This window comes from Petromyzon marinus, chromosome 3, assembly GCF_048934315.1.
Source record: "Petromyzon marinus isolate PM22_M1 ecotype Great Lakes invasive population chromosome 3, UKy_Petmar_22M1.pri1.0, whole genome shotgun sequence".
Taxonomy (NCBI): domain Eukaryota; kingdom Metazoa; phylum Chordata; class Hyperoartia; order Petromyzontiformes; family Petromyzontidae; genus Petromyzon; species Petromyzon marinus.
Genome location: NC_133669.1, coordinates 10,650,364 through 10,666,336, shown reverse-complemented (window position 1 = coordinate 10,666,336; position 15,973 = coordinate 10,650,364). Strand labels below are relative to the sequence as shown.

The 15,973-nt window shown below is 48.3% G+C and overlaps 1 protein-coding gene across 1 annotated transcript; it reads left to right on the top strand.

The window, feature by feature from the left end:
• Positions 1-2,201: 2,201 nt before the first annotated feature.
• Positions 2,202-15,569, top strand: LOC116953505 (endothelin-3). Its single transcript, XM_032973765.2, has 3 exons — positions 2,202-2,774; positions 7,343-7,469; positions 14,351-15,569. Exons 1-3 carry the CDS (start codon positions 2,714-2,716, stop codon positions 14,631-14,633), a joined length of 471 nt encoding a protein of 156 aa, XP_032829656.2. The 5' UTR covers positions 2,202-2,713; the 3' UTR covers positions 14,634-15,569.
• The last annotated feature ends 404 nt before the right edge of the window (positions 15,570-15,973 follow it).

Genomic DNA, 15,973 nt, shown 5'->3' with positions numbered 1-15,973 from the left:
TACAGGATATATAGGCGTGAGCCTTCGTAGTTTATCAATAACAACACTTGGCCCCACGAGTTGACAACACGGCGTGTATTTTGATTGGGTCTAAATGCGACTGTGCTTGTATCCGGTCGATACGGACACGTCAAAATCAGAACCTTTACTTATTACTCTTTGGATCTTTCGGTAAAGTCACGTAGAAAGAAAATTAATTAAATTATAGAGTACGACGTTTCGATTGCAACACCAGCAACCGTCATCAGGTAGACTAAATTTGAGAGACAAAACACAGACACGGAGACACACAGACAGATACACAAGCAGAGAGAGACAACACAGAGACACACAGAGAGAGACACACAACATAGACACACAGAGAGAGACAACACAGACACACAGAGAGACAACACAGAGACACAGAGAGAGACACAACATAGACACACAGACAGACAAACAAGCATAGAGAGAGACAACACAGAGACACACAGAGAGAGACACAGAGAGACAACACAAACACAGAGAGAGACACACAACATAGACACACAGACAGACACAAGCCGAGAGAGACAATACAGACACAGAGAGACACACAACATAGACACACAGACAGACACAAGCCGAGAGAGACAACACAGAGACACAGAGAGATACACACAACATAGACACACAGACAGACACACAAGCAGAGAGAGACAACACAGAGACACACAAGCAGAGAGACAACACAGAGACACACAGAGAGAGACAGAGAGAAAACACAGACAGAAAGACACACACAGATACCCAATGTCTCTGTGTCGAGGCCTTAAACAGAGAGAGGGGGTTAGAAGAGAGAGAGGTGTGGGTCTGCTGGGGCAGCTGCTGGAGCAGAGAAATTAGCATGTCAATGAATCCACCCCGACGCGACCGAGGGAAAGAAGATCGAATGGCCCTATGAGAGCCTGGTAAATTTTAGAGAGATAAATAGTTTTAGAAAACAAAATTTAGCAAATCTTTTGGAAATGCAACACAGAGAGTCGGTTAATACACAGTTAACGGATACGCTGGTTGATTACGATCTCCAAAGATTGCTAAAATTAGAAGTTAAGTGTGGAATTTGACAAACAGGGACACACAGAGAGAGTTGTGTGGAAATCCACCCCGAAGCGGCCGGGGGAGAGAAAGAGCGAATGGACCCTTTTACTTATTCTGGAGGAATCCGATAAGCTGTGAAGCTCTTTATCACAGATGTCCAGAACACACGTGTGTGTGTGTGTCATGCAGGGTTGAGCTTGTATAGTGCTTGGATGGGCGATCACATCGCACAAACAGGCTATGTGGGTCGGCAGATAAAAAGCAATTGTGTGTACTGTATTGTCCTGTGCTCCCCGCATTCAGCAACTCACGCTGACAAGAGTGGGGAAGTATGGTCAAATAACTCCCACAACCCGAACGGGGCGGGGAGGCCCTCATCCATCAGTGCATTGACCATGGCTGATGATTATGAATAATTGTTTTGCTGCTATTGTTATTGGGGCACCGCGGTGGCGAGATGTTAACTCCCTTGCCTGGTATACAGGAGATCGTGAGTTCGATCTCGACCCTGACGCCTGTATATGTAGAGTTTGCGGTGTCTTTCTCCCCGTGATCGAGTGGATTTCCACATGATAAGCCACTTCGTTGAGCTATCATTTGTTGTCAAGTCGCTTCTGAAAAATAGATATTGTATAGAGCTCAGTGAGCCTTACTTGGCAAAATAAAAAAAAAGATAGTTTATAGTTATAAATATATATAGTTTATTATTTGCCCTCCGCCTCCTGGCTTCCCTATGTGGTGTGAGCAAGGACCAACGCATCAAACGTCACCTAGTCAATACTTTATTCTTTTAAGGGTAGGTGGCAGTGTTATTGACGATTGTTGTTGAGTTTTTGTTATTTTTGCTTTCAAGAATGTTACTTTAATTATTTACATTTTACTCTGATAATACTCGTGCCAAATGTCAGCTTTCAGTACGCAGTCCCAATCGTCTGCATGTGAATTTGAATGTACTCATGTACAGACAAAGATTCCCTGTATAGCCTTTAACAGTCTGTTGGGGCAAGTGCTGTTAGCGAGCACCTATGGAGGCTGGAACTGCACACGAGAGGATTGTGTGGCCAGGACCACGCTCGGCCGCCTTTGTCTCCCCAGTGCTGATATTTACCCACCGCACCAGGTACTCATTTAAGGCCGAGTCGACCAAGGGGAGGACCAGGACCGACTCCAATATATTTGCCACATGAATTAAACTCGGGTCGCCGTGTGTTCGTAGCGCAGCACGCTAACCACTGCGCCACCGCTCCCCACGGACACTCACACGTACACACACACACAAACACGTGCTCTCACTCGGGTATATAAACCCAGCCGCGCATCCACGTGGCTCAGACCACACTTCGCCTCTCTGCCTCTGTGCTAGCTACGCGTTTGGTGCTGTTTCTGCTGCCGGCGCTGCTGTTTGTGCCGCTATTAGTGGTGGTGGTGGTGGTGATTGTTGGAGCTGCTGCTGGTACGGCTGTCAGTGCTAGCGGTGCTGTTGCCTCCGCTGCTGTTGGTGGTGCTGCTACTGCCGGTACTGGTGCTCGTGCCGGTACTGGCTACAGGTGGTGGGTGATTCCTAGTGGTTGTGCTGTCACTTGCTGGCGGTAGTGCTGCTGCTACTGCTGGTGCAGGCGTCTCCTCGCAACTGTGGGACTTTGCTGACTGAGCCATGCGACTGTGCCTGTACGCAGCGCTTGTGTCCGCCCTGGTGGCTCAACTCCTCGCTGGGGGTAAGACTCACACGCTCCGGACACACTGCAAAGCCCTCCGGTGTCACAATAACGCCAGCTCTTCGTACGTCCAGCCGTAACATTCCGTGAAAATGCTGTCCCAGAAATGTTGTTGGCACCCCACCAATTGCACATCCGCCTTGTTTTGTCCTCCCGGTGCTCCATCACGTCGTTCCTCATAATTCTCGCAATGTAGGGTACATTCTACTGTCTATAATTATTATGGATAGGCATACCATATACTCCAGAGGTAGTGCCCGAGGCCGATAATGTCCTTCTCCAATTAAGCCAGCGTTCCCGAAAATACGCAGCGTCATATTACACCGCAAATAACACTCGTGCGTTGCTTGTTAATTCCAAATCGTCTCATGTCATTGCCCGGGGATAGAGTTGTGGCGGCCGTGGTTAGCTCACTGCACCGCGAATCTTAACAAACCCGAGTTCGATTTCCGGCCACGGTTAACATCAGTGGCGAGCGATATCTGATATATTAGGGTCACGTGAGCGCAATGCATTCAGCGAAGAATGTATGAATCTGAACCGGTCCTGTGGCCTTCATCCAGCAGTGGATTGACAACGGACTCCGTATATCTTTGTAATCAACCTATTAAAGTGGGTTTAAACGAAAATACTCGCAGAACCGCACGCACTCTAAACGTGGACAGCAGTCCGAAATGCGATACGAAGGTCGGGTCAGTAACCCGCTTGTTGTACTGCCCCTCCAAGGCGCCTGGCACCCTGTGGATGGGAGACTCATCCTTGTGGTTCGTCCATGAAGCAGTGCTGTTAACGGCCACACTCGATTAATATCAACTCTTAAACTCACAGATGACGTCTTCTTTGGTTCTTTCGGTAAAGTCACGTAGAATGAGAATAAAATAATAAAATAACACAATAAAATTCTCGCGACGTTTCGGCCACAACGCAAGCGGCCGTCTTCAGGTGAAAGGTACAGACCTGTGTTATTTTATTATTTTATTCTCATTCTACGTGACTTTACCGAAAGAACCAAAGAAGATGAATCCTTGCAGTCACGAAAGCTTTAAATCGAAATTTCACAGATGACGATTAACGTCAACTCTTAAACTCACGGATGACGATTAACGTCAACTCTTAAACTCACGGATGACGATTAACGTCAAGTCTTAAACTCACGGATGACGATTAACGTCAACTCTTAAACTCACAGATGACGATTAACGTCAACTCTTAAACTCACGGATGATGATTAACGTCAACTCTTAAACTCACAGATGACGATTAACGTCAACTCTTAAACTCACGGATGACGATTAACGTCAACTCTTAAACTCACAAATGACGATTAACGTCAACTCTTAAACTCACCGATGATGATTAACGTCAACTCTTAAACTCACCGATGATGATTAACGTCAACTCTTAAACTCACGGATGACGATTAACGTCAACTCTTAAACTCACAGATGACGATTAATGTCAACTCTTAAACTCACGGATGACGTTTAATGTCAACTCAAACTCACGGATGACGATTAATGTCAACTCTTAAACTCACGGATGACGATCAACTCTTAAACTCACATATGACGATTAATGTCAACTCTTAAACTCACAGATGACACACATCGACCCGAGCGTGTAAACGTCGATTTTTTTTTAGATCCGCGCGTCGTCGTTACGCTCCGCGTTGGGGTCACGTGATCCCTGCAGCCACCTAGATGCTGCCACAATTACCCGCTGATACTCGCCGTTCGCTGTGTGATTATTTATTTGATTTTTAACTCTCCGGGGTTACTCCCATGTTAACCTCCACGGCATTGGGGAGGCCCTCATCCAGCAGTGGATTGGCATACGCATTCGGCGGAGTGAAATCGGAAGGCTCCACTCAGCTCATCTTGCGTCCAGAGTAGATTTTTTTTTAAAAGAGCACGTTGTGTCAAATCAACGGTGGCTGCATTTTTTTAGATGGGGCCCTGCCATAGCAATGGGGAATTTCCACCACCAGACTGGAGCTGCCAACGGACATGAGCACTGTTCCGTTTGAGCGTGAATGTTATCCCCTTAAATCGGTGGCTTTTCTCCAGGTACTCCGGTTTCCTCCCACGTGCGAAACATTTCACGTCTCATTGCACAAATGTCGAGACTCATTCGAGACTGTCTCGGTGAATGTGCTGCATGATTATGATTCGTGATTGATTTTTGGACGAGGCCTTACTCAGACATCAATTATCATTATTGGCTTCGAAAACCCGACGTTAGGTTGCAGTCATCGATCACAATTGTGTGCTGTGTTGAATGCAGTGTTCCGTTTGTGACTATGCATGTGTACATAGAATTACACACACTTACACGTGACAATCACGCACACGGACACAACAATTGGCCAGAAAAGAAAAGCATTTATAGAATAGGCGACATTTGGAACGATCGCCCTTCATAGCATATAACTGGGAGGCGTGTTGTAAATAAGCGCCATTGCCAGAAACGTCGCCTAATATATTGTTTTACTTTGCAGGCAGTGTTTTCAGAATGCGAGGTTGTGATTGTTCATTGTGCACGTGCACCACTGTCAACGCAGCAGCAACAAATACTTTGTTTCGACAAATGTGGATCACAGTGTTGGCGACGACGTGACACGTTTTAGCTCGCGACGCACAGACCGGGAGACAAGTGGTGTTTGCGAGCACCCATTTAGGTTTTTGCACGGCTCTGTGGCAAGCGCCACGTGAGACCGCACGTGTCTTGCTCGTGTAGTTTACACGCAGGGCCTGGAACTCGTTTAGGGCAGAGTCGACCTAGGGGAGGATAGGTTTAGACACCACTTGCCACTGATGTTAGTGGCCATTGCCAGGAATCGAACTCGGATGGGCTTGGTTCGTGGAGCGTGGCGCAAATCTTTACGCCACCGCTCCCCACACAAAAAATACATCTTAACGCACACGGGCGCACATAAACACACGTAAATACAGACACACACACACACACGTGTCCCCACACTCGCATCCATAAACACTAATAGAAGAAGACACAAATCCCTATTGCGAAAAGTGTTGGTTACGAGCACTTACCAAGGGCGTAGCAGCAAAGACAAAGATCCTCCGTACAACATTTGACAGACTCGGGGCAAGTGCTGTTCGCGAGCATCTATTACGGCTAAATACTGCAGGACTGCTCCCCACACACAACACGCATAAACAACACGCAAACACAGAGGCGTTCGTTTCCATGCAATCTGCTACATCAGAATTCACTGATGTGCATGCACAGCACCGCGTGGAAGATGTATTCAAGACATGACCCCACATCACCGTCATTTCATAACAATACCGTTAGGGATTCATTTCAGCCGAGACGCTGTTGCAGGAATTGCTGACACCCAGCCACATCCATGTCCCCTCATGTTGGCCTCACCGTGCCTTATATTCCTGTAAACCTCTCCTTGAGATTTGCAGACATTAGGTACAATAATATAGGATCATCATCATTATTATTATCATTGTTAAGGATCCCTTGTACTCTTGTGGTAGTCCCTTACGCCGATATTCCCAACTCCGAACCAGCCTTGCAGTCTTCCGGAAAATACCGAGTTTGAAATTCGGCTCCGACGATAGACACGCTCACCACAAGTCGCAATGTTTGTAAGATTTTGTGTTAATCGAACGGGCTTAATTGCGCTGTTCACCCATTGTTTAATTGGACTTACCGAGGGTAACTCTCGCGCGCATCGAATTGGATTGTTGCGCGTCAACTCTGCAATAGAAGCCCAGCTGCAGACACGGAGAGGTCATGGGTCGCGGGGGATCATGAGTTGTTCTTAAGTGTCCGTTCTGCTCCCCGGGGGGCGGGGGGGTCCTCTGGATCAGTTGACGGTTTAATTTCATGGATAATTCGGGTCTTCTTAAGCTAGAAAGACAAAGATCCCCCGTATAGCCCTGTAACAGACTGTTGAGGCAAGTGTTGTTAGCGAGCACCTACGAAGGCCGGCACGGTACACGAGGGGGTGGGTGGCCAGCACCACGCCCGACCGCCTTTGTCTCCCCAGTGGCTATGCATTTTGCACACCGCACCAGGTACTCATTTGAGGCTGAGTCGACCTAGGGAAGGCCCAGGGTCGGTTCAGATAATCGGCCGTGAGCGGCATTCAAACTCGGTTTCGCGCAGCGCCCTAACCGCTACACTGCCGCTCCTGAAGCTACACACGCACACACGTACACATACAGAGAGCGTTAGTGCACACCAAGGCAAAGATCCCCTGTGTAGCCTTCACAGGTTGTTAGGGCGATTGCTGTTAGCGAGTGCCTATTGAGGCCGGCACCGCATACGAGGTGGTGGGTGACCAGCACCACAACCAGCCGCCTCTGTCACCCCTTTACTGATGCTTCACACACCAGGAACTAATTTAAGGCCGAGTCGACCTAGGGAGGGGGGGCCAGGACCGATTCATACATTCGCCAACAATGTCGACAAGGGTTTGGAGCGCAGCAAGCCGCCGCTCCCCCATGTCTAATCTGTCTCTCCTGTCCCCCGCTAACAATGTCGCTCTCTGCTTGGGGCGGTGCCCGGGGGTGGGGGGGGGGGGGGCACAGACGCAGCAGCCGCGGGGGGTCCTGCCGCCGGGCGGACTCGCACCAAGAGATGCTCCTGCGCGACCTTCCTCGACAGGGAGTGCATCTACTACTGCCACCTCGACATCATCTGGGTCAACTCGCCCGAGTGAGTCGTTCTCTCGGTGGTTTTTGTTGTTGTTGTTGTTGTTGGTGGTGGTTATTTTTCGTAGGTCCCTCCTGGAGCTTTGAACACGGGACACATATTCTGGGATTAAGAGGGGGGGGGGAGTGAAGGAGACAGAGAGGGGTGGGGAGAGCCAAGGAGAAAGAGGGGATGAAGGAGGGGGGGATGTGATGGAGGGTGACAGGGAATGCGTGAGAGAGAGAAGATGAATGAGTTCGTGGGACTTCATGAGAGGATGAGTGAGTGAGAGAGACAGGATGAATCTTTGCATGAGAGCAAGAGAGAGGGACAATGGCTGGCGAATGACGTTTTGTCATTAGGGTGAGACTGAACAAATTAATACATTAATGATAGAAAGCATAAACGAGGATGAATGAATGAATGAGAGATGAGAAAATAAGTGTATGAATGATAGGGGGTAATAGGGTGGAATGGGGGGGGGGGGGGGGTTAGTGAGAGTGAGTGACAAAGACAATGACAACAGGAACATGGCAGAATGTGAGAGAGGCGAGAAGATTGAGTTTTTAATTGAACGACGATGTGAGAGGGTACAGATGAATGAGCGAGAGCTGGGCAATGAGTGAATACATGAGAATGAGGCGATGATGGGTGGGACGTGTGAGAAAGAGCCTCTGTGCATGAGAGAGGGTTAGTGAACAAGAGGATCGATGAATGATACAACGAATGAGAATGAATGATTTTTTTAAAAATGAATGAAAGAGAGAAACGATTGATGAGTTAGATACATTTAGAGAAGCAGTGAGAGCGGACGGAGTGTTGGATGAGTGGGTGAGATAATTAACAATGGACTGAATGGTAGAATGAGATGAAACATATGAATGTATGAGAGATTGAATTAGAGATGAGAGAGAGTTACAGTTTGTGAAAAAGAGAATGGGAAAAGAGAGAAGTTTAGGCAGAGGACTCGTGAGTGACAGACAATACGAATACTATGAAGGATGAGAGACGATGTGAATTCATGAGGAAATAAATAAGTGAGAGATTAGATTAATGAAATGAGAGAGAGGGAGAGATAAGACGAGAGTGTAAGATAAAAAATAAATATTGTAAGGGGAAGGACGAGAGAGAGAGAGGGGAGGAACGAGAGCGTGCCAAATAGGAGAGATGAGGAGAGGTGAGTCGACGAGTGACTAGAGGAGCGAGTGAGTGGAGGAGTGAGTGGAGGAGTGAGTGAGTGGAGGAGTGACTAGAGGAGCGAGTGAGTGGAGGAGTGAGTGGAGGAGTGAGTGAGTGGAGGAGTGACTAGAGGAGCGAGTGAGTGGAGGAGTGATTGGAGGAGTTAGTGGAGGAGTGAGTGGAGGAGTGAGTGGAGGAGTGAGTGAGTGGAGGAGTGAGTGGAGGAGCGAGTGAGTGAGTGGAGGAGTGAGTGAGTGAGTGAGTGGATGAGTGAGTGGAGGAGTGAGTGAGTGGAGGAGTGAGTGGAGGAGTGAGTGAGTGGAGGAGCGAGTGAGTGAGTGAGTGAGTGGATGAGTGAGTGGATGAGTGAGTGGATGAGTGAGTGGAGGAGTGAGTGAGTGGAGGAGTGAGTGGAGGAGTGAGTGAGTGGAGGAGTGAGTGGAGGAGTGAGTGAGTGGAGGAACGAGTGAGTGGAGGAGTGAGTGAGTGAGTGAGTGGAGGAGCGAGTGAGTGGATGAGTGAGTTAGTGAGTGGAGGAGTGAGTGAGTGAGTGAGTGGAGGAGTGAGTGAGTGAGTGAATGGATGAGTGAGTGGAGGAGTGAGTGAGTGGAGGAGTGAGTGAGTGAGTGGAGAAGTGAGTGGAGGAGCGAGTGAGTGAGTGGAGGAGTGAGTGAGTGAGTGGATGAGTGAGTGAGTGGAGGAGTGAGTGGAGGAGTGAGTGGAGGAGCGAGTGAGTGAGTGAGTGGAGGAGTGAGTGGAGGAGCGAGTGAGTGAGTGGAGGAGTGAGTGAGTGAGTGGAGGAGTGAGTGGAGGAGTGAGTGGAGGAGCGAGTGAGTGAGTGAGTGAGTGGAGGAGTGAGTGGAGGAGCGAGTGAGTGAGTGGAGGAGTGAGTGAGTGAATGAGTGGATGAGTGAGTGGGGGAGTGAGTGAGTGGAGGAGTGAGTGGAGGAGTGAGTGAGTGGAGGAGCGAGTGAGTGGAGGAGTGAGTGGAGGAGTGAGTGGAGGAGCGAGTGAGTGGAGGAGTGAGTGGAGGAGTGAGTGAGTGGAGGAGTGAGTGAGTGAGTGAGTGGAGGAGTGAGTGAGTGAGTGGAGAAGTGAGTGGAGGAGTGAGTGAGTGGAGGAGTGAGTGAGTGGAGGAGTGGTTAGTGCACTGTGCAACGAACCTGGTGACCCGAGGTCAATCCTCGCTCACGACCAATCACAGTGACGAATATCTTGAACCGGTTCTGGGCCTCCCTTAGGTCGACTCAGTCTTAAATGAGTACCTGGTGCTGTGTGTCAACATCAGAGAGACAAAGGCGGCCGGGCGTAGTGTTGGCCACCCACCCCCTCCGGTAACGTGCCGGCCCCTCGTAGGTGCTCGCGAACAGCACTTGCCCCAGCAGTCTGTTGCAGGCTATACGGGGGATCTTTACATTTGGATGAGCGATGTGAGAAACGGAGCGAGGAAAACGAGACGAGTGAGATGATGAGCCTAAGGTGAGCGAACGAGCGGGTTGAACGAGAGATCACAATCGGCGCATTGGCGCTTGCGTCTGTTGCGTCAAGAACGCTGCCGCAAAGGACGAGGCAACTCGGGTTAATGACGGCCGTCAGAGACGGCCCTCACTAAATCGCGCACGCACCCGCGCGTTGTGCGTCTGAGTGAATGCAGCGCGCATCGAGTTGCGCGCACAAGGTTCACTTCGCCACAATCGACCGCTATTAAATGCATTGGGAGGCAGAAAGGGTAACTCGCGGATTAGAGAGCAGACGAAGGTTAATGGGCAGCCGTTCGAAACTGTTCGGCAAGTAAAAGTGGAGCTCGGGCAGGATGCGTCGCTCGAAGGGACGATCACCGAGAATAACGATGGAGCGGCAGCCAAGGAATGGAACGAATACGAGAGTGCGTCCGAATAGAGAGATGGAGCGATCAAATCAGCTGACGTGTAGGTGCTGGGTAAATTGTTGCATCACAGGATCGTTTTGCAGTGGCTTGGGGAGGCCTCCATCCAGCAGAGGATTTATCATCGGTGATGATCTGGATTAAAATTATTAGCTATGGAATAAGCCCTACACCGACATTATGTGGGGGAAGCCTTCATCCAATAGTAGATTGGCAAAGGTTTGTACATTAATTAATATTACGAACACCTTGTGCATCGAGGTCACCCACCCAAGGCCATACCATGTGGGATCATGGTTTTTTGTTTCCACCATACTTCACCATGCTTGGTCAGCAAGGATTTGATGGAGGTGGGGCAGGGGGCACCACCGGCTCATGCTATCCCTGACCAGGAATCGAACTGTGGTTGCCGGGTCAATAGCGGTGGCACGCTAATCAAGGTGCCACCGCTCCACCCTATCCAAGTATAATGTGAAATGTATCTAAAACGAAATATACATCAAGAATAGTAGGATGTTTTTTTTACTTGCAGTGCTGCATTCATTTAAAAAAAAAACTCAAATGGCCTGTGACATACCAACACCCCTTCCCGCCTCTCTCCCCAAAGTGGACGACCCTGACCAGGCTCCAACCTGCTTAGCTTCCAAGATGCAACAAAATCGGGGGCATTATTCCAGATATTTTGAAACTAAAACGATACACGATTTTAATTTTAACAGGAAAGGCCCACTAAGTTCTTTTTCAGAAGCTACCTGGCCACAAATTATTGCTCAGTGAGGTGGCTTATCAAGTGGAAATCTATAGCAGCCAAATAATCTAAACGCATGTGTTCTAAATGTGGATGGAAAACCCGGAGAACCCAGAGAAAAATCCACGCGACCAGGGTCGGGATTGAACCCACAACCTCCTGCATACCAGGCGAGGTAGTTAACATCTCGCCACCGCAGAACCCTTGACCACGCTCCATCCTGCTTAGTTTCCAAGATCTGACAAAGTCGGCAGCATTATTCTAGGTGTTTTGGTCATAGGCAGCCAAGTAAGCCAAATATGACAGGAACACGAGACGTGGGTGTCCCCTAAGAACACGTGTTTTTGTTTTGCAATTGGAACGCCTCTTGAGAGCCCTTCAGTGATTGTTGACTTCATGCTGTGGGTTAAGCGACGCTTCAGCAACGTATGGGGATTCAGAGAAACTCACCGTTATTGACGCAGATTTTAGATCCAGGCATCATCGTAATTGCAGAGGTGGCACAACTCAAAGGGATCGTTATGGCTGTTGCGTCCACTCGAGCCAGCACTGCTGAGATTCCTGGGTTCAAGCTCTAGGTGTGGTTTTCTCTGTCTCTCTCATGGAGCTCACATTGGCTGTGTCACATTCACCCAGCCAGCACTGCTGATTTCAAGCCCTGGGGTTGGGTGTCTCTGTCTCAGTAAGTTCACAATGGCTGTGTCAGATACACTGATGAATAGATTGAATTAATAATCGTGTGTAAGACTCAATTATGTATTTAATTAAAATAATTTTACTCTATTAATGTAACAGCTGTTATAGATTTGTGTCACTGTACATTCTATACATTTACACATAATGTAAATTATACAGTCACACTGCTCAGATCAAATGCCTTTCAAGTGATATCAAGTTTAATAGTCTAATTAAAATAATAACACCGCGCTGTGAACCCCACGACCTGAATTCGATTCCGAGCCACGGCTGACGACAGTGGTGAGTGGCATCAGAACCCTTTTTCCCTCTTTACTACCAACCCGTCGCACTGACAGGCTTTGGCCAAGTCTCGCCAAACAGCCCCCGCAATCGACGTGGCACGGGGAAGCCTGAAATCCAACAGATGATTTACATGGGGCGGTAAAATAACAACTTGCCCGCAAGTAAATTTAAAATCAAAATTCATCGTTCCGAGTTTTTGAGACTCGGCGTTTAACTCTTCTCGTCAACGCTCTTAGAGTCGAAGCACAAACTGTGTGTCGGTGCTCGCGATAAGTGGGCAATTGGGGGTCGTGGTGATGGCTCACGAAAAATGCGCGGTGCTTATTTAATTGACCAGGATTTTAACTCGGGAAACGATCTTCTGCAGTTGGATTCTAATATGAGCGCAGTGTGATTATAATATAACCACAGTGCGATTCTAATCCCACACCTCTGATTAGCACGGCTGGCAACGTACTGTGCGAAAGAAGTTCAACATACATACCCTCTGATCGTGAGTCGGGTGCTTGAACCACAGCAGGACTTTGCCAGATACCTCATGTGGTAGTGTTTCTAACAGTTTCACATGACATCGACTTCTCCAAGACAAAGGTTCTTTGCAAGCCATCTAGCTACCATGAGAGATTCGTTCATGAGGCTATCCACATATACAAGCACAGAGACAATTTCAACCGAGAAAATGGATTCTGGCTTAGCAATCATTGGAAGGATTTGATCAACCATTTCGGGTCTTAATTGATTGTTCACGCTTATGGTGGCTTTCAGACCGCATCCATTATTTTCGTCTCCCCCCTCCTCTTTTCCAAACATAGATGGACTCGTCCATCTGAACAAACTGTCAAATCGCTCTCCGTGGTGCTAACGTTAAAAAACCGCCACTTTTTTCAAATTTTACTGCTGTGGTTTTCACACCTGATGACGATTGCTTGTGTGGCAGTCGAAACGTTGCGAGAATTTTATTGTTTGATATTTTTATTATTTTATTGTTTCCCTTCTACGTGACTTTACCGAAAGAACCAAGAATAAAGTTTCACTCTCGTTGGTGATCACTCTCTTTGACGATAATTATTAGTATAGTATAGCTGTGTTGATCATAACAACTGTAAGCAAACTACATTCCTGAATCGAATTGTGGGCCTGTATCGTGATCATTTATCGGTTTGTGAGTGGGTGTGGTGGGGAGGAAAAGTGTGGGAGGAGGTCGTGGATAAGTGCGCACCTAATGATCCGAGATCATCACTGCAGAATATTCCCACTATCCAAGGCTTAAATTCAGCTGGGTCTGTCCGGGTCGGTGAGTTTCCATTCCCAGCACACCACGTCAAGTATACCACCCACTATGGCTCTGGCTACTCTACAGTACTGCCTCTAGGCCTACTTGGGTCAGTGAGAATTTAAACTCTACCGCCAGCTTGAAAGACACGCGAAGGCCGAGTGCTTTTTACACGCTCCTGTGGATTGTTTGAAACTCCTGCACTATTGTTGCCATGGTGGTGTTTTCTTGTAATTTAAAAAGATAATTAAGAGTTGCCAGTAGCCAAGCTAATGGGCTCCATAGTGTCAAAGTCGGAACTCCACATATAGGTTTCCCTCGCTTTATGCGAGTTCGATTTGTGCGATATCGCATATATGCGGTTCACCTGTTTCTACCCAAAATTCGCTATATGCGGTGTGAATTTACTTATATGCGGTCGAATGTGGCACAACATTGAGTGTGGACTTGTGTGTTGCAGTGTCTGCTCTATTCTACATGATTTAGATTTGTGCACCCCTGTATATGGTTCCCAGAGGCAGACTTTGCAGCAGTGACTACTTTGCTGAGGAGCCCTAATAAAAACGAAAACCAGACCTCAGTTGTCCATCCATGTCTCACTGCTACTGTCATTCGGTCACATTCGCTCAAATTTATTTTCACGGTCACCCAAAACAATAGGACCACAATGCAGTTCTTCGGGGACTGCTGATTGTGTGTCTGTATTATGCACAACGCCGAGGGCCTTTTCAAACGTTCTTTGCGTGTGTTGTGTTAAACCTGAAAAGACACAAAACCCTTAACCCCTGACCCCGTGCGCAGGCTCTGAAACCTCTTTGTCGCGTTTGGCGCTGTCACAGGAAGACGGTGCCGTACGGCGTCGGGAGCAGAGGCCGATCGCGCCGCCACGTGGATCCCAGGGACCCCGGCCGGCCTGGCGGCATCGGCGTCAGTACCACCGACGGCACCGGCGGAGCGAGAGGCAGCGGAGGAACAGATGAAGGAGGAGCAGCAACAACAACAACAGCAGCAGCAACAGGAGGAGGACAACGATGCCTCTGCCAAGACACCACAGACACCGCCTGCTTGACCTTCTGCAGACCCCGGACGCTGCTCATTGGGGAAGGACGGAAACAAACATGAGACGTAGCCGCGCCACCAAACGCCTTCATCAGTCCCGAGGCGACAAGCCCTTGGCGAGCCGGTCAACGGGGGTTTCCATCACAAACGCTTTGAACACCAAACGCTGGGCCCCGGACTCCAACCCCTCCGCCCCCGGCCCAGCCCACCCCCCGCCACGTGAGTGTTTTGGAAACTCGGGGAAGAAGTAAAAATAAAAATATTGATGAAAAGGGTTCCACGCGCGGCACGCGGTGGTGTCACCGCGACCCGCCACGGTTCTGCTCGGCCCGGGTCGTCGTGTTTTCGAGAGCGAGTCGTTCGGATGGATCGTCGGTGCGGTGTCGCCGGTGCCGGACGCGCGGGGCCAGGAGACCCAGCGGAGTGACGTCTGTCCGGCATCACGCGCTCCGATTTTTATTATATCCCTCCCCCCTCCCCCCCCTCACCCCCTATCAAGATGCAAAAATAACGTCGCCAAGTCCTTTGTTGTTGACCCGAAGCGTAGGATCTGCATCCCAAGACGTGGGAAGATCCGTCCACAAAGGATACGGCCGCAGCTATGCATGCCGTATTTTTGTTTGAAGGAACGTTGGTTCGCAATTTCACGCCCGACGTGGAGCCGAGTACGCCAACAGTGGTGCTCTTGTTGGTCGTGTCTCGAGAATTTCCCCAAGGGGTTGTCAAAGGAGGAGGCGATGCTTAAAATATGCTCCGTAATTGTTACATTAATTTTTTTTGTTACAATTCATGTCGTGCCTTTGATTCGTCCAAAAAAAGCAAACGCGGTCATTTATTTATTGTGTTTTTACAAATATATATTAAAGTAAGTGTGGTGCTCGAGTCACAAAATATTTCTTTATATAACCTGCATTTTAAAGCGAACTCCTGTAAAGTGTTTATTGAAAAGTTTTAATTGTACCTTTTTTTTAATAAAGCCACTGCTTTACAATTGCTAAACATATTTGGAGAAGTTTAATATGTTGCCTGCGAACATCGCTCGGTTAAAGGGAAGTGACATCTAAATTTAAGTTCTGGCACATGTCAGCAAACTAACAATACAATTTTAAGAATTGCAACCTTACCCTTTTTTATGAGATACCATTAATCCAACACCTGCTCTCGTTAATGAGCATTCTCACCAGCTGCACGAATATCGAACAGACTAAGACGATTCAGTAATTCATACATACCGAACATAATTGGGTTTTTTACTTAAAGCTTTCGTTTTTTGTATTTTTTTTGTTATTTTCTTTGAACCTATCTACGTGACTTTACCGAAACACCCAAAGAATATGAATATATTTAGGTTCATTTTCAGGTAGGAACAAAGCAACTAAGCCGCAACGTTCTCGGTGGCAATT